Source organism: Triturus cristatus, chromosome 9, assembly GCF_964204655.1.
Source record: "Triturus cristatus chromosome 9, aTriCri1.1, whole genome shotgun sequence".
Lineage (NCBI taxonomy): Eukaryota > Metazoa > Chordata > Amphibia > Caudata > Salamandridae > Triturus > Triturus cristatus.
Window position 1 is genome coordinate 1,044,343,273 of NC_140592.1, and position 26,666 is coordinate 1,044,369,938.

The 26,666-nt window shown below is 45.4% G+C and overlaps 2 protein-coding genes across 2 annotated transcripts in view; both read right to left on the reverse strand.

Moving 5' to 3' along the window:
- Nucleotides 1–26,666, reverse strand: part of LOC146799324 (uncharacterized) — a 412,174-nt gene that overhangs the window by 261,587 nt on the left and 123,921 nt on the right. The gene's annotated exons all lie outside the window — the stretch shown is intronic.
- LOC146799326 (uncharacterized) lies at nt 2,548–26,492 on the reverse strand. The gene is made up of 3 exons (XM_085626889.1): nt 26,435–26,492; nt 24,502–24,518; nt 2,548–3,399 (listed from the first exon to the last, which is right to left on the reverse strand). Exons 1-3 carry the CDS (start codon nt 26,442–26,444, stop codon nt 2,842–2,844), a joined length of 585 nt encoding a protein of 194 aa, XP_085483015.1. The 5' UTR covers nt 26,445–26,492; the 3' UTR covers nt 2,548–2,841.

The following is a 26,666-nucleotide window of genomic DNA, read 5'->3' on the forward strand; positions in this document are numbered from 1 at the left end:
ATGATCCCATGTCACTATTACAGGCACTTGGTTCACCAGTTTTGATGTGACTTTGCAAAATTCATTTTTTCAAACCATTAGCAGCCTCATTTTGGTTTGGGTTCTCACATCCCTTTTTGGGTAGCGGTCTGCTGAGTTAAGGGTAAACATATTTTAGCATTGAAGATAAACTGTAGCAGTTCATGACTTGATTATGATTGCTATATGAGAGTAGTTCTGAGGGGTTACTCGATGACATAAGAAATTAACTGTTATGTGCAAACAATGCAAACAGTGTTACAGCTTCACCATGTACATTTGGCTTTTTATTCTATGATTTTTTCAAGTACTAAAATAGCATTTGCAATGCATGTTTGAACTTTTTGGTTTTCTCTATTATGCATTTATTTATTTGCTTTACTTTTCCAATATTACCCGCAGAAACCTTCAGTTGATTTCATCTTGTGAAGAACTGTGTCGAATTTTGTGTGAATTTCATTTCGACTCTCATTTATTTGAGCCACTCATGACAAATCTCTCAATGAAATGTGTATAATTGAAATACTACTGTGTTCAAGGGAGGAAGCATGTACTGACCACCACTGTGCACCAGCACAATGTGACATAGCTTGTGTCCGTCCCTGGTCCCCATTCTGACCGTGTATATCCTAGTGAACTTAAAAGACAACACATAGTTTAAGTAACAAAATAAAGTGTCTTACATTACTAACCTACATATGGTGGAGGTCCAAATTCTGCTTCTATACGTTGAAAGAGGCTCCCCAAAACTGATGCACAATTTTCTATGTACATTCTAGGTAACTGTGGTTATCTGAACAGGCAGGTGCCTATTCTGATCTTGGACTTCCTGGACTTAGGGCAATCTAAGGCTGAGTACTTCCTGCAGTCAACAGGGTTGGTCTCAAACTCTCTGTGGACGACATTAAGACTCTGCTCTCTATTTTCAAATCAAATTCCAGGATAAGAGTAATTCGAACAGAGGTAGGACTAGGTCTTTCCAGTGCTCCTCTGACAGGCAGGGTTGCCTCTAGCTGCCTGATGTCAAAACCCCAATTCCTCTTCTTACTGACTGGTTCTGAAGTGCCATTAGGTCTGATGGCATGATTTCTTTAAAAGAAGGACTTGCATATTCTCAGGTTATCTCAGTAAAATTTACAAAATTTACAGTGTGTTGTAGTTCTTGTTTAAGAGCATATCCAGTGCTACTTAGATTATCTCAGAACTCTTTTCAAATAAAAATCCTGGCATCCTTTGGAAACTCTTCTGCCACCCAGATCCACCTACCGCTAAACGGTTCAGCCATTTCAGCTTCTGTTTGGCTTTCCACATGATGTTCCACAGAGCAGAGGAGGTAGAGTCTGGAATAAATCCCTTCTTGAAAAGATGATGACACCGGTATTCACTAGCACATTTGAGGATAGCAAGCATTTTCACCCCAGCCCTTCTTGGGCACTGTGAGTATTACCCATGAATTATCAGGATTCTAACAGTGTGGACAGTGTTTCTAAGAGGTCTAAATAGATGGTAAGTAGTTCGGTCAAACGTGTGAATGCCCAAATATTCTATAAATCTGGCTCAGTTACATAACATTCCATATCTCAAAAGTACCAAAACAACAACAGGTATCTAATGATTTACTGCATTTTTTATCTTTTGATCTTTTTAGGCAAATCTGAGATTATAATGCATTTATTTTTATCTTTAAGAAACAGGAGTACTGCAACACAACTGTCAAGAAAGCTCTCTAAGATACATAACATATGTTAGGAAGTGTAGAAAAAAAATGCTCTACAATTTCTAACTTACCCAAATAGAACATCTAGAATGGCCTGTTTGTTTAATGTTGTCTTACAATACACTATTAACATCTTTCTATTTTCTAGGGGAAGTATGAGACTATGAGAAGCAGTCAAATCAATTGTTCAATAGCAGGGGCTGCATTTAAAAAAAAAAGGCATTCAGTTTTAGCACAGAATATGTGATTGGGAGTGATTTAACAGGCATCTTTCCACAGGATACGTTAAGAACCAAGAAGTTAAAAACAAAGAAATATAGTAAAGAATACACTAGGCAGATCGATTTCGAACACCTCTCTCTATCGCTCTTTCTCTCTCTCTCTCTCTCTCTCTCTCTCACTCTCTCTCTCCATATTTTTTTCTATACCGCATCCCACAATAGAGGGTTAGATGCAGAAATTAAGGGAGTTACTGATGCTACAGAAGCCCACTAAAGCCTATGGATTTAGGAGTTTACCTGAATCCTGTGATAGAAGGCAGGAAGCCGTGCAATTACATTTCTCTCATCTTGTAAGCATTGCCTTCCCAACCACATGAACTCAACCATGGTGTGGATACAAATCACCAATGTTGTTTTGATGAGTCTTAGTTCTCAGGATGATTGAAAGGGAGTTAAGTCTATCTTAAAAAGTACATGTTCCAGGAGCTGACAATGCACTTCTTTTCTCTGATGTTCTACATGACTTTCGAAAGAGTGGTTTTACAAATGTACGAAAAGGAATGTTTTGCACAAAATGCACTGAACAGGTAATAATTGCTTCATGAATTTATTTTAAAGTATGCACTGCAAATCTATTTTAACAATGTCAAATCTTAATATCGAGATAGAACTTGGTTGCTCAGTTTATAGCTGTGCAATTGAAGAGATGTGTTGAATGCAGATGCTGTACAACATGCCTTAATAAATGACGGCTTTTGTTTACTGGATTGCCATTTCGTGTTCCCTTTCTAGAAATTGCCTGAGTTACTTTCCCTGCTTTTGTCCCTTATCTTTACACGGGCACTTTCCCTCATGTCCTAGGCCTTGGCCCCATTCAAGACCCTTTCATTCTTTTCCATGTTCTTGGCCCTTTCCCTTGTCCCCTGCTTGGCTCTTTCCTAGTTTGTCTCCATAGCCTTCCCATTGGTCTTGTCCCAGGCCACTTCCTAGGTGCTTTTCTTCAGATTTTCTCCCGCCATATCCTTGGTCTTTCCCATGGTCTTTTCTCTGGTCTTTTCCATGACCATGTCCCTGGTCCTTCCCCTGGTCTGTTCCAAGACCATATACATGGTCTTTCCCCATGTCTCTTCCAAGACCATATCCCTGATCTTTCCCCTGGTCTTTTCCATGGCCATATCCATGGTCTTTTCCCTGGTCGTATCCTTCACCTTTTCCCTGACCATGTCCCTGTGCTACTCCGTGGAATGTTCCTTGAACTCCTTGTTTCCCATGTTCCTGGCCATGACCTTGGCTTGCTCCATGGTCTTTTTCCTTGCCAGGACTGATTCCTTGTCCTTGTTGATGACCATGACTCTTGTCTTGTCCTTTGTCCTCTCCTTGGTCTTTGTTTTGTCCGTAGTGTTCTTTTTCCACTCCCCACGTTCCTTCACCACTTTCTTTTCCCTAGTGAGAAAAGAAAGAAAACAAGATGGAGAGATTGCCAGTTTGTGGTTCACTAAAACAAATCAAATCTGTTTAGTGTAAAGTAAAGTTATTTAACAAATAGAACCATCCACAATAGACATGCACAATACACACAATCAACATATTTATCAGGCAATCATTGAAGCAATGACGTGCACAATACCAAATCTACAAAGAAGAAGCATATGTGCCTCATATGAACCACCCCGGTTTCTGTATATTTGCACAGTTCCAGTGCAAGGGTTCTCAGATCCTTTGTCAAAATTATATTTTCTCACCTTGGAGCTCCCTTTCTTGTAGCAAAAGGACAATTTTTTAGGCCTTTTGTTATACTCCGGTACCCTCTTATGGCATCTTGTGATGGCACAGTAATGCATCTGCCTCTATTTGTCTTAATGTATTACTGGCCCTGGAGTTTGGTAGGGCTACAGCATGTAAGAAAATATAATTTTCATACATCTACAAGCAGTGTATGAACGCTTAAATTACATGAACGTTTTTGCTTTTTTGTTTTTCATGAGTTTTGATTTCATATTCCCATAAACAGGCTTCACTGTTTTTAGTACAGCAACTATTTTCCAAGTTTTGTAACACCAAAAATGTTGCCATTGATGACACAATTGATTCCATTGTCAATGAGATCAGAAGTCACATATGGGAATATAGATCTCAGCAGAGCATCTATGAATGCTGTGTCCTCAACTCTGCTCCTGTTCTGCTCACAAGGGTGAAGAAGGGAGAAATAATAGAAAAGAGCTGTATCTAGATGGATCGCTATCCTCCTCCATCCCTGCATCTGTAGCAAGTAGCATTGTGATTTCTGACCTCTCAAAATGGGGTTTGAGGCGGTTCACGTGTAGGACCCTCATGGGATTCCTGGGAGATCGCAAGTTGACCAGGTAGGTCACCTCACTCTTGCGCTCCACCACCTCATATGGCCCAGTCCACTTGTCTTGGAGCGCGCAAGGCTCCACTGGCGCCATCACCCACACCCTCTGCCCAGGTTGAAATTCCATCAGAGTGGTATGCTGGTCATACCACCTCTTCATCTCATCCTGGCTGGCTTCCAGGTTCGCCTGAGCGAGGGCCCGGAAGCACTGTGTCTGATTGCGGATGGCCAGCACAAAGCTGAACACATCCTGGGGGGTTTTCCCAGGGGATTTCTCCCAACCCTCCTTCACCAGACTGAGAGGTCCTCTAACAGGGTGCCCGTACAAAAGCTCAAAGGGACTGAACCCTAGAGACTTTTGTGGTACCTCCCTGTAGGCAAATAATAGGCATGGCAAAAAGACGTCCCACTTCCGTCTCATGGGCTCTGTCAGCCCCATGATCATGCCCTTCAGGGTCCGGTTGAACCTTTCAACCAACCCATTTCCTTGAGGGTGGTAAGGAGTGGTGAACTTATAAGTTACCCCACACTCCTCCCACAGAGACTTCATATACCTGGAGATGAAGTTGGTACCCCGGTCAGATACCACCTCTTTGGGGAAACCCACACGGGAAAAGATCCCCATCAACGCACGGCCCACCACCGGGGCTGTGGTTGTCCTGAGAGGGATAGCCTCCGGGTACCGGGTGGCATGATCCACCAGGACCAGGATGAACCTGTTGCCTAAGGCGGTCCTGGGGTCCAGTGGCCCCACAATATCTATTCCCACCCGCTCGAAAGGGGTGCTCACTACCGGAAAAGGCTGGAGAGGGCCTTTGCATTTTCCTCCAGCCTTGCCACTTGCCTGGCAAGTCTGGCATGATTTACAAAAGGAAGCGACGTCCGTCATCATCCAGGGCCAGTAAAAGTGGATGGCAAGCCTTTGTCGGGTCTTGTCCTGCCCGAGATGTCCTGCAAGCGGCACGTCGTGAGCCAGACCCAGTAGGAAGTCTCTGAACCCTGCGGGTACCACCAGGGTACGTGATCCACTGGGCTCAGCAAACCTAGGCTCACTGTACAACAAGTCATTCTCCCAGTAGAGAAAGAAGTTCTTCGGATCAGCACCTGCTGCCTGGTCTGCAGCCTGGTGCTGCAGACCTTCAAGAGTAGGGCATGCCTTCTGCGCTCGGCAGAACTCCTCTCTGGAGGGACCACCCTCTTGCTGCCAATGGGTCAGCTCAGGTATGTCTCCCAGCTCAGCTACCTGTTCCCCTGTAGGCTCCAGGGCATCCCCCGTAGGTTCTGCTCCTTCCTGGACCGTGGGAACAGCGGGGGTGGACGCACCACGCCCCTTGCCCTTCCTCTTTCTGGCAGGGACCTGGGCCACTGTTTCAGGCTCCAGGTCTGCTTCACAACCCTGTCTGGCTGCCATGGACCGGGTGGTCACACAGACCCACTCAGGCAAACCCAACATCTCCAAATGAGCCTGGCGTTCCACCTCCTTCCACGGGGAACTCTCCAGGTCATTACCTAGCAGACAGTCTACTGGCATGGATGGACTCACAACAACTCTGAGAGGACCTGAGACCCCCCCCCCACTCAAAGGGAACATGTGCCACCTTGCAAAGGCGCAAAGAGTTGTCAGCTGACACTACTGGGTGAAGTACGTCTGGAATGATCAGCTCCTCAGGGACCCACTGACACCTGACCGTAGTCACACTGGCTCCAGTGTCCCTGAGAGCCTCCACCCTCCTCCCATTGATGGTCACCCACTGCCTGTACTTCTTAGTGTTATCAGGGACAGGGGTTTCCTGGACCATCTCTGTGTCTCCTAAAGAGACAAGGGACATAACTGCTAATCCCTCCAAATCGCTAGAAATTAAATCCCCACCAAAAGCTACACTAGCTATACCCGGGGTTGGAACACCAGAGGGTGCCTGGGATTTCTTGGGACACACAGGAGCTTTGTGACCCAATTCCTGACAGTGATAACACCTAATGGGACCCTTGTTATCCGACCTGCCCTTAGGGGGCCAGGTTGGTTTGGGTTTTGACTTGGGGGGGCTGGGGCTGGTTACCCTGGGAACTGTTTTGGGGCCCTTGTGAGAACTACTTTTGGTTACCCTTGTCCCCCCCACTCTTCTGCTGGGGACCCTGCCCACCTTTGGCAATGGTACCCACAATTCCTCTGTGGACCCTGGTACTGGTCCAGCGGTCCGCCTCCTTAGCAAGCTCAATGGGGTCCGTCAGCTTGCTATCTAACAGATGCTGGTGCAGCTCTGGAACACATAGACTACTCAAGTGCTCCCAACTAATTAAATGTAACAACCCCTTATAATCAGTTACCTTGCTGCCCTTCATCCAACCTTCCAGTGCCCGCGAGTACAGATTCACACACTCCATCCAAGTCTCAGACTCTTTCTTCTTGGAGTTCCTAAACTGCAGTCTATACTGCTCTGGAGTAAGTCCATACCTGAGACATAAGGCCTCATTCATATTGGGATAGGTCATGGTACCTGCTAATTCTAAGGGCTCTAGAGCACTCCTCCCAGAAGCCTCAAAATGTTTCCACAGGCCCGCCCCCCAATGCTGTTCAGGCACACCATTCATTCTCAATGCAATTTCATATGATGTAAACCATGCATAGATATCCTCACTCCTATTGTAATTCTGTACTAAATCCTTGGGGATATATACTTTACCCCCCTGCACTGGCTGTGCGCTGCCACCATTTGAACCGGACTCCACCTGCGTGACCTTGATGTCCAGTTCTCTCATGCTCACTTCATGAGCCAGAAGCAATTTCCTCTCCTCCACCGCCTTTTCTACTTCCAATTGCTTCATTTTCATCTTCATTATTTCCAACTCATGGTTTCTCACCCTTTGATTCTCCTCCAGCTCCTCTGGAGTGAGCCCCCTACTGGAATGGGAGCTGCCAGCCCTTGAGACTGTTCTGCCCATGGGCAGATCTTGGGGAACAAAACCATCCTCTTCATCTGCATCATACTCCTCTTGGGCCTCCCACCAGGCCTTCAAGACTTTTTGGAGCTCATCCTTTCTAGCTCCACTTTTAAAAGGGCAACCACGGCCTTTGCAGAATCGCTTGAGCTCTACAACTCCGTACGAATACAAATCCGCAATGGAAAACTCCAATTCTGCCTTCTCACTTGTTGCCACCTGAGACATGATGCTCTTGAAGAGTTACCCAAAAATAGAATAATGAAAAAATAATACAGTATGTGGTTGTCTATTGGTCTGCACTCCTAGTGATGTACACCAATTACTGTGGGTCAAGTACAAATACAAGTTCAATCCTCACCGCTGACCACCAATGTTAGATCTGGGGTCTCTAGTTGGCAGGGTAGGTACCACTGTCCAAGTAGGGACCCTTGCTTCTAGTCAGGGAAAGGGGGATACACTGTTAAGATAACCCCTGCTCACCCTCTAGGTAGCTTGGCCTGAGCAGTCTAGGCTATCAAAGGCAATGTGTAAAGTATTTGTACCAACACTCACAGTAACACAGTGAAAACACCACAGATTTACTCCACACCAGTTTTAGAAAAATAAGGTATCTTTACTAAAAATTTCACAAGACCAAATACTACAGACAAACCAACATATAATTCAAAAAGATTACTTCAAAGATAGTTCAAGAGCTTGCAGAAAGTACTCCAGGATGTAAAAGTCAGTGTCTTGCACAATGCGACTCTCAATGCACAAAATGCGACACTTTCGTGCCCAACAGTACCTGTAGTTGCGATAAGGTTCCCAAAAGCTATAACAAGGAAGCTGGCAAAGGCAATGCGATACTCCTGAGATCCTGGGGAGGCTTTGCAGCAGCCCTGCTTCACGCAGCAGAGGTGGATGCGCCGGCTCCGATCTGTAAGGGGAGGATGCGATGACTTTGGCCTTCGTTGCGTAGGTTTCTTAGGGGGAAGCTTCACCCACAGGTTCGATGCGACACGCTTCGATGTGGCACGATGCGCGGCGCAGCGTTGTCTTCCGGCGCCGCAACTCTCGATGCGCCACGGAACGGGACTCTGCGTCGACGCACCCGATGACTGGAGACTTTCACGCACCGCCAGTGGAGCGGCTCCCAAACTGGTTCTGCGACGACCCTCGCAATGTCAGGAATCTTCATGCTTCGGGACGATGCTCGGCGCACTCGGCGATGCGGGGACCCTGCGTGTTGCGATGGTGCCGCGATGAAATTTTCCACGCACTCTCGTTCTTGCGACACGCAATCGAATGATGCGTTGGGTACCAGTTGCTCTTTTTCACGCTTCTGCTTCCCAGCTCCCAAAACACAGCAAAACGACCTCCTGAGGCCCCAAGACTGGGCAAGCACTCCAAGGCAGGTCAGAACTCTCTCAGCAGAGTTCCAGGGGAGCTGGTGGTGAAGTCCTTTTGTTCCTGGGACTTCTTAACAGGGAGCCAGCTCTTCTCAGGCCCTTGGAGATCAGAATCAAAAGAAGGGGACACAGCAAAGTCCTTCCCCTCTCCTTGGCAGCAAAGCAAAACAGCAAGCAGGCAGTCTTCTCCTCTTCAGTCCTTTTCAGCTTTCTCCTTGGCAGAGGTTTCTTCTTAGTTCCAAAGTGATCTAAAGTTTAGGTGTCTGGGGTCCTCTTCTTATACCCCTCCAAGTCTTTGTCTCTCTGTGTTTCAGTGGGGGGATTCCCCTGCTCAAACCTGGGTGTGCTCTGCTCTGGAGCACCTGGTTCCTTTCAGAGTGAGGGGCAGGGTCATTAGACGCTCAGCAGGAGGTGGAGCCTTCTTTGTGTCAGCAGAGGCAGAGTCCTCAGCCTGGCCAGCAGGGGGTGGAGCCAGCTTTGTGCTGGCAGGGACAGCCCTATTCAAACCCAGGGACTACTCCTCCCACCCATCTAAAGCAGATCTCCCTATTCACCCTGCTGCTGACTCATCCAGGCTCCTGGAGCCACCTAGCCCATCACATGACACCAGTCAGCCAACCAGCACACAGGCACACAGGAAGGTTAAACAGGAGAATAGCTACTTTCTAAAAAGTGCCATTCTCACACAGTGAATTTAAAAACCATCTTGCTAAAAAGATGTATAATTAAATTCTGAACACAAAGATACCAAACTTGGATTTTCTATCTTGCCTTTATGGGAAGATAGGCATGTAAACAGCCTTCCCCATTCTATCCTATGGGCAAGATAGCCTCTCAGCAGTGAAAAACGAAAATGGCTGTAATTCACTATCAGGGCATGTTACACACCTCAGTACATGCCCTACCTTTCAGATACACTGCACCCAGCCCAGGGGGGTACCTAGGGCCACCATAGGGATGCCTGACATGTACAGAAAGGGAAGGATAAGGCCTGGTCAGTGGGTGCACTGGCCAGGTCGACATGGCAGTCCTGGACTGCACATAGGCACTGCAAGCAGGCCTAAGACATCATTTTAGCGCTACTCCTGTGGGTGGCACAATCAGTGCTGCAGCCCACTAGTAGCATTTGAATCACCAGCCCTGGCACACGCAGTGCACATTACTAGGGGCTAACAGGTGAAACAAATATACCAATCATGGATAACCAATCAATATAACAATTTACCAAGGGAGCACTTGCACTTTGACACTGATCAGCAGTGGCAAAGTGCCCAAAGCATCTAAACCAGCAAAAACGAAATCCAGCATAGCATCAAAAAACACAGGAGGTAGAGGCAAAAAAGTCAGGGGTAACCACGCCAAAGATGCCAGGTCTAACAACGGCACTGCAGTGTACGCCATTAAGCAGTATGCCCCTCCTCTCCACTGTATACTGCTCCACTCTATACTATTTCACTCTACACCACTCCACTCTATGCCACTCCACTCTACGTCACTACACCTTATGACACTCCCCTCTATGCTAACTCATTGTACGCCACTCCACTCTATGCTAGTCCACTGAACGGCACTCTACTCTACCACACTCCATTCTACGCCACTACACTATAAACCACCTCACTGTACGCTATTACACTCTACACACACTCAATTATGCAATATTGCAGTGTACAACACTACACAATACTCCCCTCCACAATATGCTACTCCATTCCACAACACTACACTCTACACTTTTTCACTCTAAGTCACTCCTCTCTATGACACTCCAGTGAATGCCACTCCACTCTGCACCACTCCACTATATGCCATGTCAGTATACGCCGCTCAACTCTACACCACTCCACTATATGGTACTAGGCTCTACGCCACTTGACTCTACAGCACTCCACTCTACGCCACTCCAATGTACTCCACTCAACTCTACAGTAATGCAGTATACATTAGTCTACTGTACAACACTCCACTGTGCGCCACTGCACTCTACAGTATTCCACAGTATCGCACTCCACTCTATGTCACTCCACTGTACACCACAACACTCAAAGTTACTCCACACCACTACACTGTATGCTGCTCCACTGTATGCCATTCCACTCCATGTTGCTCCACTTTACAAGGTCCTGATCAGAGATGCATTACGCAGCATCGGTTCTGAGGGGCTCTGATGCGAAGTCCTGTGTCGAGGATGCATCAGGCACTGGCTGGTTCCGAAAGAGCTGCGGGGCTTCTGATGCCGAAACCTGCATTGTTGTCAAGGATGCTGTCGACAAGGGGCTTCGATGCATTAACGATGCATCGTGCAGAGTTGGTTCTGATGAGGCTGCAGGCTGGGATGCAAAGTCCTGCTCTGGGGACGATGCAGCGTCTGGTGAGGTGATGCGTCGCGCATCAGCTCCAATGTGGAGTTTTTGGTCGGCAATGTATCACGCTGCTGCTTCGATGCGTTGGTTCTGCTGGGACCATAGTTGGGCTGGCAGAGCACCTTCAGACCAACTTACAACGTCTGGGGTGCACCACTTAGTAGGACTCACAGCAGGCAGAATCAAGGTGCTGTGTTCAAGGTGTTTGGAGCCTTCTGTCCCTGAGGCTCTGGTCAGAAGGCCAGCCAACTAGCCCTTGGAGTTCAATCAATCAATCAATCAATCAGGGTATTATAAAGCGTGCTACTCACCCGTGAGGGTCTCAAGGCGCTGATGGGGGGGCAGCTCTGGACCAGTTGAAAAGCCAGGTCTTGAGGCTCTTTCTGAAGGTGCCAAGGGTAGGGGAGCGTCTGATGCCCGCCAGGTCTTTGCTGCGAAGTAGGAGAAGGCGCCTCTGCCTGCTCTGGTTCTGCGTATGCGTGGGGTCTCTGCCAGGGTGAGGTCAGTGGAGCGGAGGTTCCTTTTAGGTACGTGGAAGGAGACTCTCTCGTTGAGGTATTTGGATCCGATGTTGTGGAGGAATTTGTAGGTGTGGGTGAGTAGCTTGAAGGTTACTCTCTTCTCGATGGGGAGCCAGTGGAGGTCTCGTAGGTGCTGGGTCATGTGCTCGTGTCATGGGGTTCCTAGGACGAGTTTGGCTGCGGTGTTTTGGATGGTCTGGAGCTTGTGTAGCAGGGTCTTGTTGATTCCGGCGCAGAGGGCATTGCCGTAGTCCAATCTGCTGGTTATGAGGGCGTGGGTGACGGTCTTTCTGCATTCGGGGGGATCCATTTGAAGGTCTTGCGGCGTATGTGGAGGGAATTGAAGCTGGAGGAGGTGACGGCATTGATTTGGTGGGTCAGAGTGAGAGAGGAGTCTAGAATTATGCCTAGGTTCCGGGCGGGTCCGTCGGGGTGGGTGGGTTTCTGAGGGCAGGGGGGCACCAGGAGCTGTCCCATGAAGTGGGGGAGGGTCCAAGGACAAGGACCTCTGTCTTCTCCAAGTTCAGTTTTAGGCAGCTGTCCCTCATCCAAACTGCAACATCTTTAATTTCTTCTTGGAAGCTGAGTCTGGTGTCTCTGGGCTTCTTCATGAGAGAGAGGATGAGCTCAGTGTCATCAATGTAAGATACTATGCTGAGCCTATGCCGTCTGACGATGGCGGCGAGGGGGCCATGTAGATGTTGAAGAGTGTGGGGCTGAGCGAGGATCCTTGGGGTACTCCTCAGTTGATCTCAGTGGGTTCAGAGAGGAAGGGAGGGAGTCTGGTCCTTTGGGTTCTGCCGGAGAGAAAGGAGTGGATCCAGTTGAGGGCGGTTCCCCGTATACCGGTGGCGTGGAGTCTGGCTGCAAGAGTGCGATGGGAGATGGTGTCGAAGGCTGCAGAGAGATCTAGTAGGATGAGGGCCGCAGTGTGGCCCTGGTCGAGTAGCTTGCGGATGTCGTCGGTGGTGGCAAGGAGGGCAGTCTCGGTGCTGTGGTTGCTCTGAAATCCGGACTGGGAGGGGTCGAGGATGGCGTTCTCTTGGATGAAGGTGGTCAGTTGGGCGTTGCTGAATCTCTTGGTGACTTTGGCTGCGAAGGGAAGGAGAGAGATGGGCCTGTTGTTTTTCATGTCCGTTGGGTCGGCCAATGATTTCTTGAGGAGGGGCTTGACCTTTGCCTGCTTCCAGTCATCAGGAAAGATGCCAGATTTGAGGGAGGCGTTGATGGTCCGGCTGAGTTCAGGTGCTATGGCGGCTCTATGGTAGATATGCGGTGGGCAGGGGTTCATGGGGGTTCCAGAGTGGGTGTTATTCATTGTCGTGGTGGTATCTTCAGTGGTGGCCGGTTTCCAGGTATTGATGCTTGGCTGGTTGTCGGTGGTGGAGAGGGGCGTGGTGTCCGGTGTCTGTTCGCTGAAGTTGTCGTAGAGGGCCTTGATTTTCAGGTGAAAATAGGAGCTGAGCTTGTTGCAGAGGTCCTGAGAGGGTGTGACGTCCGTGGCGTTGCTGGGGGGTTTGGTGAACTGCCGTATGACGTTGAAGAGTTCTTTTCTGTTGCTTGTGTTGGTGTGGATTTTGTTCTTGATAAAGGTCCGGTTGGTGGCACTTATGCGCTGGTGGTATTCATTCATGGCGTTCCTGTAGTTGTTCTGGTCCTCACTGGTTTTTCTGTTCCGCCAGAGTTTCTCGAGGCTCCTGCAGGACCGCCTGGCTTCTTGGTGCTCAGTGGTAAACCAGGCGGCCTTCGGCGGATGTTGTTTTGCGGGGTGGCAGAGGGGTGCGAGCTTGTCGGTGCAGCCGGTGTTCCAGCGGTGTAGTTCCTTGGCTGCAGAGTGCAGAGTTGGCATCGTTCATAGTGTAGGGGGGTCGTGGAGGTGGGTGGTGTTGAGGAGTTCCACTGTAATCATGCTCCAGTTCCTTCGTGGCGGGCGTGGGCAGGTTTAGGCGCAGAGGCGTTGTAGTGTACGCAGTGGTGGTCTGTCCAGAGGGGCTGCGTGGTTTGGCTGAATTGGATGTTTGTCCCTCCTGCGAAGATGGGGTCTAGGGTGTGTCTGGCTTTGTGGGTGGGGGTGGTGACCAGCTGTTTCAGTCCGAGGTTAGCAATGTTGTCAAGGAGGGTGGTGGAGTCGAGGTCGCTGCAGTTGTCGAGGTAGAAATTCAGGTCTCCGATGAGAATGTAGTCCGTGGAGGCGATGGCGTAGGGTACGGCGAGGTCGGCAATGATGGGGGCGGAAGAGGCACGAGGTCCGGAGGGTCTGTAGACGAGGGTCCCGTGCTGCATGGTTCTGGGGTTTGTCTGGATCTGGAAGTGGAGGTGCTCTGTGTTGGAGAGGGGGTCGCTCGTGCTGGAGCTAGAGAGCCGGAGGGAGCTCTTGTGTGCGATGACGAGTCCTCCTCCTGGGCGGTGGGGGTGGTCCTTTGTTTGGATCTTGCATCCATCGGGGATGGCGGTGGCAATGTCGGAGGCGGAGATTAATGTTAATGTTATTGACATTTATAGAGTTCACTGCTACCCGGAGGTGTCCTGGCGCTATATTTGATGTCCTGCTTAGGCCCGAGCATGGAGGGTATACAACTATTCATTTGGCATTGAGCAACCATGTTTTCAAAACCTTCCTAAAGTCCAGTACTTTTGTCATGCATCTGAGAGGCAGAGGAAGGTCATTCCAAGCTTTGGCTGCACCAACCAAAAAGCTTCTGTCACCCCAATTAGCTTTTTTCACGAAGGGTACAGAAACTAATTTTGCTTCTGAAGAACGCAATGATCTTCTGGGTACATACCAGCAGAAGCACTGAATCAAGTGACAAGGCCTGTTTCCATGAAGTGACTTATGGACCACGCACAGAGCTTTAAACAAAACTCGCTTTCTGACAGGTAGCCAATGGAGCCAATGGAGCCTTTTAATATCCGCCGAGATTGAGGCATATTTTGAGATGCCAGAAAGCAGTCTGGCAGCTGCATTCTGCAAGAGTTGGAGTTTTTTCATAAGCCCCTCCTGGATATTTAGATATAATCTGTTACAATAATCCAGTCTGGACATGGCTAAGGCAGTAATGACTGTTTTTTGGCTGTCTTTAGGAAGGAAAGGCAAACATTTTTTTCATGATTTCAGGGTGTATGATGTGGCCGAGACCACTGCATTCACTTGATCCTTAAAAGAAAGTTTGTTATCTATTATAACTCCTAGGTTTTTTACCTTCCTAGTGGGAGTTGGAAGGGGACCGAGTGAGTCCGGCCACCATGCTGGGGTCCAAAAATAAGGATCATTGCCGAAAAGTACCACCTCCGTTTTAGAGTTAGAGTTAAGTTTGAGGCAGATTTGGGGCATCCAGTTGCCCACCGCTGTCATGCAGTTATGAAAGTAGGGCGCTATCTCCTGAATTCCATCTGGAAGCAGTGATACTACAATCTGAGTATCATCTGTGTAAGAAGTCAGATTGAACCCAAAGGATTCAATAAGGGGGGCTAGCTGCAACACATACATATTAAAACGAGTTGGACTCAAGGACGACCCCTGAGGGACTCAGCAAGGAAGTGAGAAAGATTTGGCAGTAAAATCTCCAAGTGTGACTGTCTGTACTCTGTTGGCTAGGAATGATTTGATCAGTTTCCAGGCCACACCCCTTACTCCAATCTCATGCAGCCGGTCCATCAGTGAGACGTGATGGATCGTATCAAAGGCCGCAGAGAGGTCCATCATAATCATGGCAGCCTTTTCTCCCTGATCCAAAGTAGTCCTGATTTCTTCAGTGGATTTAAGGAGATCTGACTCCATGCTGTGTCCCCCCCGAAATCCATACTGGGTAGGTTCCAGCACCTGTCCCTCTTCCAAAAACCCGACTGAGTTGGGTCTTCATTATTGTTTCTGAGATTGTAGCAGAAGGTGGTGTTGGTTCATGTTTCCGTGAAAAAGGTGACGTCTGGTGAGAGGGTGTCGAGCAGGTCCCAGATTCTCAGTGGCGTGTGGAGGGAGCACACGTTGAGGAGGATGCATGTCAGGGCTTTGGGGGTGCGGGCGTCCGTCGTGGGTTCAGCGGTCATTGGGGGCTGTTGGTGGTGAAGGATAATCAGCAGTGTAGGCAGGAGAACTGGCCGTGGGTGGTGTTTGGTGTCGATCTCTGGCTGTGGTTGTTCTTACCGGGGTTGAATGCGAGGAGGGCGGCAGCGGTGTAGCGGTGGGCAGTCGTAGATCCAGCATTCCTGGCGTCGGGTCGCGGACGGGCGTAGACGGGCTTGCTTTAGGCGGGCCGACGGTGCAGCGGCAGCCCTTAAGTAGGGGAGGGGGCAGGATTAGAGGTAGGGAGGCAGGAGCGGGGGCTGTGTTGGGGGAGGGGCCGCAGGGGCAGCAGCGTTGAGATACCATCAGGGAGCCGAATGACTAAATAAAATATATCAATCCGGAGGGTTTACTAAATAAAGTAAATAAATCTGGAGGAATACGGCAACAAGGAATAAGCAGAAGTAGGATGCAGAGGGTGAGACAGACACCAGGCAGGCTAGGACGGGAGCACCTCTGAGGCGGGAATTGGGCTTCCAGTGCAAACCCTTCTCAGGGGAGGGCTCTGCACTGTGGCGATGCAGCGGTGATGCGGAGCTGCTGGCCTAGACCGGAGTTACTCTGGATGCCCCTGGGTTCAAGAGCCAGGCCCAATCCTTCACTCTGGGCAGCAGGCAGCAGGGAGTGTCAGTCCTTCTTGCAAATCAGCACAGCTATCCTTCCTCTGAGTTTCCGACAGGTATAGATGTGCACCAAAGAGCTGGTTTCTAAGGGTCCATAATTTATACCTGGTGCCCAGAGGAAGCTTCTAGAGGTTTTTTCAGGGCATCCCCTTCCTCCCTGCCCTGGCCCCCGCTTGTCTGGGTGACAAAATATCAGTGTCAAACCCTTTGTGAGAGTGCTCAGGCACAGCATTTGTGATGTGCAAATATGGTAGGTGACAGCTCCCCCGTCATCAACTCAAAGTGGCCCATCCAGTCAACACCTATCTTCCCTTTGTCTCACTATCTGGGAGCAATACATAAAGACCAACGGCCAGCTACATGCAGCCATGTGACCCAAGAACAGGCTGAAGGTACCAGATGGTTAGAAAAAGAAAATGCCAACTTTCTAAAAGTGCAAAAAGAACATTTGATGGATAGAATGTAGAACAATGTCTTACATTCACCCCAGTACAGAGATCTGGGCCTAAATCCATCGTTTTGTTTACTCCCCATGCCATTCCAGTTTGAACCCAGCCATATGCAAATCAGTCTTGACCGTGTGCCCAATAGGAACAGTCCAGCCCGAACTGCAAGACCAGGTCCTCCCTGGACTGGAAACAAGCATCCTAGGACGGTTTCGTGGTTTCAACCCTCATCATCCAGGATCGCTTGACTCCAGTGGCATGGAGAGCACCGGACCCACGTCCAGGCATACGAATTCCACTCGGGGTGACAAATGCAAAATGAACATTTGATGGACAGAATGCAGAACAATGTCTTACACTCACCCCAGTACAGAGATCTGGGTCTCAATCCATCGTATTTTTGCTCCCCATGCCATTCCAGTTTTAACCCAGCCATATGCAAATCCGTCGGTGACCCTGTGCCCAATGGGAACAGTCCAGCCCGAACTGCCAAGCCAGGTCCTCCCTGGACTAGAAGCAAGCATCCTAGGACTGGTTCGGGGTTCCACCGCTCATCAGCCAGGTTAGCTTGACTCCAAGTGGCATTGAGAGCACAGGACCCACGTCTGGGCATACCAGTCCCACTCGGGGTGACAAATGCAAAAAGAACATTTGATGGACAGAATGCAGAACAATGTCTTACATTCACCCCAGTACAGAGATCTGGGCCTAAATCCACAGTGTTTTTGCTCCCCATGCCATTCCAGTTTGAACCCAGCCATATACAAATCAGTCTTGACACTGTGCCAAATGGGAACAGTCCAGCCCGAACTGCCAGGCATGGTCCTCCCTGGACTGGAAACAAGAATCCTAGGACCAGTTTCAGGATTTCACCCCTCATCAGCCAGGATAGCTTGACTCCAGTGGCATGGAGAGCACTGCACCCACGTCTGGGCATACCCGTCCCACTCGGGGTGACAAATGCAAAAAGAACATTTGATGGACAAAATGCAGAACATTGTCTTACATTCATCCCAGTACAGAGATCTGGGCCTAGATCCATAGATTTTTTGCTCCCTATGCCATTTCTAAAAGTGCCAGTTTCAGAATTGTGACAAAAAATCTGACTATACCAATAAAGAGGGATTTTAATTACAATTCTTTGAATACCAAACTTGATCTGTGTGTATCTGCTCCAAATTGAAAAGTATTGCTTATTAAAAGTAATAAAGTAACCCAATGTTAAGCTGTGGGAGAGGCGATGACTGTACAGGAAGGGCTGAGTCCAACAATGTCACTCTGTTGTCTGCTATTCCACTGTACTCAACTACACTCTATGCCACTCCGCTATACACTATTCCATTGTAAGCAGCTACTCTTTGTGCTATTCCAATGTACGCCACTCCACTTTACCCAACTTCACTCTAAGCCACTCTACTATATGATATTCCACTTTACGCTACTGCACTGTACACCACTACACTGAATGCTACTTCACTCTAGGCTATTCTAGTCTACTACACTTCCCTCCACTTTATACTGTTACACTCTATGCCACTCTACACTACACCAAGACAAAATACACCAGTCCACTGTATGCTACTGCAGTGTATGCCACTCCACTGTACTCTAATCCACCCTACACTATTTCACTATATGACACTCTAGTGCACACTACTACACTCTACTCCTCTCCAGTCTATGCCTCTCCATTCCACGCTATTCCACTCTGCTACACTACACTTTATGCCACTCCAATCTACGCTATTTCACTGTATACCACTCTGCTCTATGCCACTACACTGTATGCCACTCTACTCTAAACTATTTCAATGAATGCCACTCCACTCTATGCCAATCCACTGTGGCACTCCACTGTATTCTACTACACTTTACGCCACTCCAGTTTAGAACACACCACTCTGCCCAACACCGCTATTGTACTGTATGCCGCTCCCATCTCTACCACTAGACTCAACGTTTTTCCACTGTATGCCACTCCATTTTACACCACTCCAGTGTATGCCACTCCACTATATGCTATTCCAGTGTATGCCACTCCACTCCACTCCCAGGCACTCCACTGTACGCCACTCTACAATACGCTATTTTGCTGTGTGCCACTACACTCTATGCCACTCCTCTTTACTGTATTCCTCTGTATGCCACTCAACTCTACGCAACAATTAACGCTATTACAATCTACACGACTCCCCTCTATGCTACTGCACTTTGTGTTTTGTTCAGTTTCATAGACATCGTTGATGTGGGGTGAGCAATACTGACTTATTTGGGAACATCTTTACTTGTGCTTTGGGAATAAGCAGGAGAGGATAATGGGAGATGAGCAACACTGGCTGAAGTACTGGCAATATGCTGATATGGTGGGTGACCAATACTTGCTGATAGGGATGAAAAATACTGGGTTGCAAATTGACAAGACTGGATGGTATGGAGATGAGCAATACTGGCTGGAGTACTGGGAATATGTATGGATAGTGACATAGTAATACTGTCTGATGAGGAAGAACAATACTGGGTGGCATATTGCCAATACTAGACGATGGTAGTCATGTACTACTGACTGATGGGGGAGGAGCAATAATGGCTTAAGCATTGGCAATACTTGTGGATGGTGAATGAGCAATACTGGCGGATGGGATGAACAATGCTGACTGAAGCACTAGGAATGTTGGTGGACGGAAGATGAGCAATACTGGGTGATGGGGGATGAACACTCCTAACTGGGATATTGCAATTCTGGCAGCTGTAGTATTGGCAACACTGCCTGATGGTGGATGCAGAAGACTAGCCTTGACTGGTGGATGAACAATAACGACTGATAGGGACTGGCAACACTAGCTGATGGAATGTAGCAAAAATAGATGTTTGAGCATTGACAATACTAACTGATGACCAATGTTAAATGATGATGGCTGCACAGCACTGGCTATTAAGGAACGAGAATGATTGGGTATGGTGGAACAGCAATGCAGGTTGAGGTTGGCTGAGCAAAACTGGTGGATGGGCATGAGCAATACTGGCTGTTGAAGTAGCAGTACTATTGAATAATGGAGTAATGGGAACACTGTTTAATCAGGGACGAGAAATAAAGGCTGATGGATATGGAGGATTGGCAACTAGGTGCTGCAAAGTATGGGCTGGTGTGGCGTTTTGCTCTAAATATGCTTCTTGGCAAATCAGCTAGATAATTCTGTCTGGAAAGTCCTCTCACATTAAACAATGTGCTGGGACGTTATTTTCATGTCTCTGGTACACTGGGTGTTTAGCTGCAAAGGCTACAATGTAGGAAAATATTTTAACAATACTAAGTGGGTTCTTTAGTAAAAATAACAATTTCTGATTGCTTCATGATAAAGATGCTTCCTTGCCAGCACGTCTTTTACTCGGTGGGCTCATCCAGAGCTCTCAGTGTGAGTAGTTTTTTGTAGGCAAGATCAGTCACTATGATTTAAATTTGTCTTATTCTATCTCCGTCCCCACGTATACACAGGTAACGACAGAGATGGAGGAAACAGTGAATGAGGACAACTCTTTTATCTCATGTTAGTAATCAATATTTTTCTGCCCTCCATGCTGTGCAAGTTTGTCACAGGGCTTTTGTCAGGACCTAATGGACCTTCCCATCTGGCTATATCCAGCCTATTGACCCTTTTGTTATGTGTTGTGGGTGGTAGTGAAAATGAAACTGTCAGACAGAATAATCAGATTCTCAGGATACTGTACTACACTACATATGTATTGAGATAAAGAGGCTGGAGGCAGGAGCCACCAAACGCCTCACATTATTCAATGAACAGGGTCTTTTGTAGTGTCTCAGTGGTCAACCACTTGTCCATCCAACAGTTTAACCATGTTTATTCATGGTAACAGGGAGGTAGATCTGTGGGTGCTCTATACAACCCTTGATCTCCAATATTGTATTTATGGAACATTGGGCTTTCATAAAATATTTGTACTGGGAGGAGGGTGGAGTTGACAGATTCTTCAGCAGAGGTCTAAGGAATGTTGGTATTGGAGGGACATTAATTCCCACTAGAAAAATCTCACCACTGATAATTCTTTGAGCCTTGACCATCCCATATCAAATTGAACTAATTTTGTACAAACAGGCTTTCATTGAAATTAATGACAGTGGTCATGCAATAGTTTTTAACATTACTGTATACAACCAGAGCTTTTATGTGGTACAGCAATACACCATACTATCATCAGCAAGAGGATATTTAACAGCTCACCCGGTGTGATGGCCCTATCATACCATTTAAGGGCACTTGTAACATGGTAAATCATGTCTACATAGACTGAGTGCTTTGAAAATGTACCCAGGTTACTGGGATGTAGAGTTCTGTTGGTTTTTTAAACTCCACCCACAACAGTAGAGACAAATACTAATTCCAGCATAACGTCTTAGTCCTGTTTCTCCTGTTTTAGTGGTAGTATTAGTCTAAGTCTAAGGAGTATTATGCCTTATACCTGGTGGGTTGTTTGTAGTCTTTATGTCCAGGATGATCACGCTTTAGCTGAAGTGTAAGAAAAATGCTGTTACCTGAAATATAAATTGTAAGCTGGGACATCTCCTCCCTTGGAATTCACCAGAAAATAAAGAAGGAAGGAGGTGGTCGCTCATTGCTCTACAGTATTCCCACTGCTGAGTTTCAGAGGCAGAAGGGCTCTCCACAACCCCTCCCCCTCATGCACACTGGGATAAAATCAATATAACCTTAAATTCTCAAGTGTATTTACATGTTTGAAGGCATGGGCATACAATTAAGAGCTGCCGTTTATTGATAATGGGGATATTGTAAGATAATATCAAGCTTTTTATTGGGTGGAGGAAGTGATGGATGGAGGGATATATATGAGAGATTGTAATTGCGGGTAGGACCAGTGTATGTTCAGAAAATAGTAGATATTTGATGAAAAATGAGCTTATTGGCTAAAAATTACAAGTTGATATATGATTATGAAATACATTATTTTCAGAAAATTGTAGACTGATGAAGGAAATTGTATTTATTTACAGAACAAACAAAAACCTGGTATTTGAAGGCAAAATGTCTGTATTGTAAGAAAATGGCATGCTATTGTTTAAGCAAAAAACATTTTAGTTATTTACCAAAAACTGAACATCTAATAGCTGACAGCAAAATTGATCTATTTGCAAAACCTGACAAACTGATATTAAGGGATGAAATTAGTGCATTTGTGCATTTCCAAAATTATATTAATGCTTAAATTTGAGAGATTATTCGCACTGAGTTGAGTGATCAAACTGAGAAATACAACTTAATTTGACTTTGCATGACATTGTGGATAGTTCTGTTGGAGTTATCAAGAGCCAAGTCTTACCAGTCTTTAATGGATGCGTAAGGTAGATATTTTATGTCAGGGACACATAGAGTCAACAGAATTAACAAATTCCCAGTTGTAAAAGAGAGGGAACTCCACTTATATTGCGGTTAGTTTGCAGCAATGCTAAACTGAATATTTGAATGTTGTACTTCTTTTATGGACTTTTGCTCGATATGGCTAAAAATAACTAACAAATTTAATTACAATGAGTTGAAATATATATATTAAGACACAGGAAACAAAATATTTAGAAAGACGATGACTTTGGTTCTGATAGCTTTTACAGTATTGAACATCACATGCATTTATTTAATTATATTTACCAGCAACCACTGTGGCAAATAATTTTGCAAACATTTTACTAAATATTTTTCTGGGTGTGGTGATCTTCCAGTGTCCCATTTATGGTGAACACCCAGTTTCAGATCATTACAGCCACTGCATTTTGTAGTATGTGTGGTAGCATTACAGTGCTACTACTCATGTGCTAAAAAATGCTATTAACTTACCTACACTTCCTATGCCAAGAGACCTGTGCTTCTGCCTCTCTGATTTTTTCCAACATGCCAGAGATTTCTGAACACATAAGTGTATGGTTCAAGGTTCAAAGACACTTTATTCGGATAACGTTGTATCCATAAACGCACAGCAGAACAGCAGGTTAAAAATGTACAAGTAAGAGAATCATAATAAAATCAGTTAGCAACATACAGTATACAATAATCTTTCAGATTTGTGCAAAAATACATGAATAAATAATGTAAAAGCTCAAAGATTGGACATCATCTGACGTGCTCGAACAGCAATTCTCAAAAAAGTGCCTGTGCGAAAAACTAGCTCTTCATCATCCATGGTAAGTAAACTCAGGTAAGCATTTTCCAGACTAATGGGCATAAACATTTTAAAATATGGTGTTAGAAGCCACTTAACATACTTTAAATAGTATTTAGAGAAGAACAAAAAATGTAAAATATATTGGCCACTCTGGCCGTCTGACGGGCAAGGTGAATGATCAAGGCCCGAGTGATGACCAAGGGGAAAACATAAGACAAATTTAATAATGCCTGCCCTTAGACAAAATAAAAGGCTCCTCTCCCAATGGCTCATAGACAGGGTAAGGCAATTAGCCAGCGGGTGCCCAGGATGTTCAGTGGCCATGTAACTATGGACAAGGGATTTTTGGGATTCCTTTTCAATCCTTTCCACTCTATATAATGAATAGAGGGCACTCCTAAGCTCATTTCTATTCGTAGTCACTGCTGTGCTAGGATTTAGGAAGACACTTCCCTTGTAGGCTCTGATTCACCCCTGCTAGCCAAGGGATGTCCTTCCCTTTCTCACATCCAATACAATCACTAATGATCTCTCTCGTTCGGGATGCGGCTGGGTTTTTCCAAACGGATAACCAAAAGAGGGCGGGGCGGGCCTTAATAAATTCTTCTATAAAATTGAGGTTGAGTTCCCTATGGCAAATGTATTGGGGTGTGGAGATTGGATGCCTAGTAGCTTCCTGCTGAATCTATTCTCTTCCTGTTGGATACAGGAACTCTTGGCTATGCCCCAAATGGAGCGGAGATGGAGTTGATGTGGGATGGACAATGAGGAGTGGTTGGTAAATGGGGACTATCTGTGCCTCAATGGGAAGGGTTTAAGAAAATCCAAAGAGCAATTTAGGCAGATATATGCTAACACAAACACACACCCACAAAAGAGTAAAGCCATTACTATTCATAGAAGCTAGTGGAGGGTGTAACTTAAAATAACGACAGATGGGAAATGATGTCAAAATAATTAAATTACTTCGTATTTTCAATTAAATAAATAATTTTGCGTTAAAATATAGCCAAACCATATAATTGAATATTATTTTACAATTTACTGTATTTAGAAAATGTCAATGTTATTTTTAGACTAGTATTAAAATTAAAAAATAAATTACATTAGTTAAACATATTTCATTAATTAATTTCTCAAATATGAATCACAAATAAAAATGCAACTTAAGTTTTTATATTTTGTTAAAAGATATTATAAAATAAATGTTATACTTAGATTATTTAATAAACATTTCTTTTGATACATTAATGTGGTATAAAATTGTATTTTATTTGGTTCTAATTATTTTACGTCTGTATTTTATTAAAAAAATTCTTTAATAATTTTCGCTATCCTTTACTTGGGGAGGTCTCTGCCCTGGTGGCAGAGAGCTCCACCTAGTATGGAAAAGTGCTAGTAGGAACTGTACGCTTGTGAATTCAGTATTAGTTGTATCCACTCCATGATTTCAGGGGATGCAGACACCTAAGTCTACACTTAAGCGAAATTCTGCAGTCGGAAGTTGTGTTAAAATTTATTCTCTTTTTGGATCATTTTACACACTGTAGAATGAAGGTAAATATCACCCTTTGAATCTGTTTGAGTTTTCATATTAGAAAGTTAACTTCTGCCACCAAATTTGCACCATCTTAGAAAGTAAACTGTACAATGTCTTACCTGCTTCTGCTTTTGTGCTGCAAATTAAAAAGACAATGTTGGATTGAATTAATATTTGAATTGATGTTGTATTTGAACAAAAATGCCAGTTGTGCAACATGTTAACATAATGCAGGTTTTCTTCTGCTATTGTACAGTGCAACCTCTGTTTGGTGATGATACTGAAGTTTTTCTAGTGAACTAGTAATTTTTTTATTGAAGAAAGGATTTTTTTAATCAAATAAATATGAGCAGCTGGGGTCTTGGTTTAAAGTATTTCAATAAGTAAACTCAAGCTGTACGCAATTGTCAAGAAAATGTACATTGTTGTTTAGCGCAAATTAAATTGTAAACAATTGCTGATAGAGCGCTTGAGTCTGGGAGAAACATTTGTTTAAACCAAGGACATCTAACATAAAGCCTGATCCATGTCAGATTTGTGAGCTGACACGGATGCTAAACACTGCTGGTTTACAGCTTTACATGATTGGGCAACCTTTGGAAATTCAAAAAGGCGACTACAAGAGACTCTAGCAGAGTGATAGCTGTACTTTGTAAACACACTTAAATAAATTAATCTACGAGACACATCTGCATTAGGCAAGGATGTGAAATGGCAATCTATGAATATTTTATTTCACTGTATGTCCTAGAAGAATATGGCAGTATAGCCAATTAACCATTTTTTGAGATGCTGACTAGTTACTATCTGTTTTATGAAGTTCGAGAAAATGTTTTGAGCAACAAACATCTTATTTCACCCTTCACTATGGATGTTAATGACATTGTGAAGTGTATTTTTCTAAATCAAGACGAACTGTCCATGTCACGAATAGGGTAAAGCACACTTTATTCTATTAAACATATTAAAAGTTTGATAAAAGCAAATGTATCTTTTATGTGAGTTGCTAGTTTTTGCACTTTAAAAACAAGTTAAATGCTTTGTTTACTTCCTGTGATGCATTTGTTACTTGTGACATATATGGTTCATGTGACAGACTGCCCTTGTGTATGGGAAGCTGATGAAGATGGCACCCACTTTGGGCCATATTCCCCTGTCTGTTTGTTGCTGAAAGTGTTGTGACATCAAAAAGTAGCTGCACACCGTGTGCTGTCTCTGGTCCTTTCAGATAGTGTGCTATCATCGGACATTATACAGGCATGAGCAGTTTATTAGTGAGGTGCCTGCAAATACTGTATCTTAGCCCTAATGAGTCCCGGGGAAGGACACTCCATGCGCATTTAGAGGAATGGCGCTTCGGGCTGACGCTTTGTCATTGAATCAGATACGCTTTCTGCGGGGGAGTTCATAATTCATGGTGCACCAGAACTAACCCTACTGGCTACAACGAGTCTCACCAGTGGGGCCAATCCACTCTCCTGTTAATTTGTGGACTACTTCAGCAACTTTGGCACTGACATTTGTGATATCTAATGGGTAAAATTGATTGTATTGAACTGTCATTGGTGTTTTGCACAGTTTGGCTAGAAGATCAATGATCGAGTCTTTGATTGTGCTGCTATTGTGTATAATCTGTCTTTAAACCTGCAACAAGATAAAAGTAAACCTAACGTCCAGGCCAAACGCTTCACAAGAACAGCAAAAAATCTGAAAGCTCATCAGCATAAATGACCATTCATGCTGATACTGCGTGCACACACTTCCAACTGACCCTGCACTACTACCCTGTTTCTACGATTGCATTGCAGAATAATCAAATATAGTTACATTATTGCTGGATTATCATTATACAATGTTTATTAAATTAGTCTGAGATTATTTTGAACACTTTGTTATTTTTTAATGTATCTATTTGCATTAGTTCATTATGGTGTGTCACTGATTTGTGCTGATATGATTTATTTAAATTGCCAATAAACCTTTAATAACTTCAAAGAACATAGAGATTGAGATTGTCAATACAGGAAGAAATTAAGAGCAAAAATCACTTACAGTGGTCCATGGCTTGGAAGGTTGTGGTCTGATGTCACCAAAGAAAAACAAAGGTCTGTAAAGAAAAAAAAGCCTATCAGAGAAAATAAAATAGGGACCAGGAAATGTAATATTTGAACTGTCGCGATCTATTAATCAGTACTAACATAACCCTAGATGCAGCATAGAGGCTGTGTTCTTATTTGTATCCCTAATGCCTGACAGCAGCTCTGAACACACACTCACACAGCAG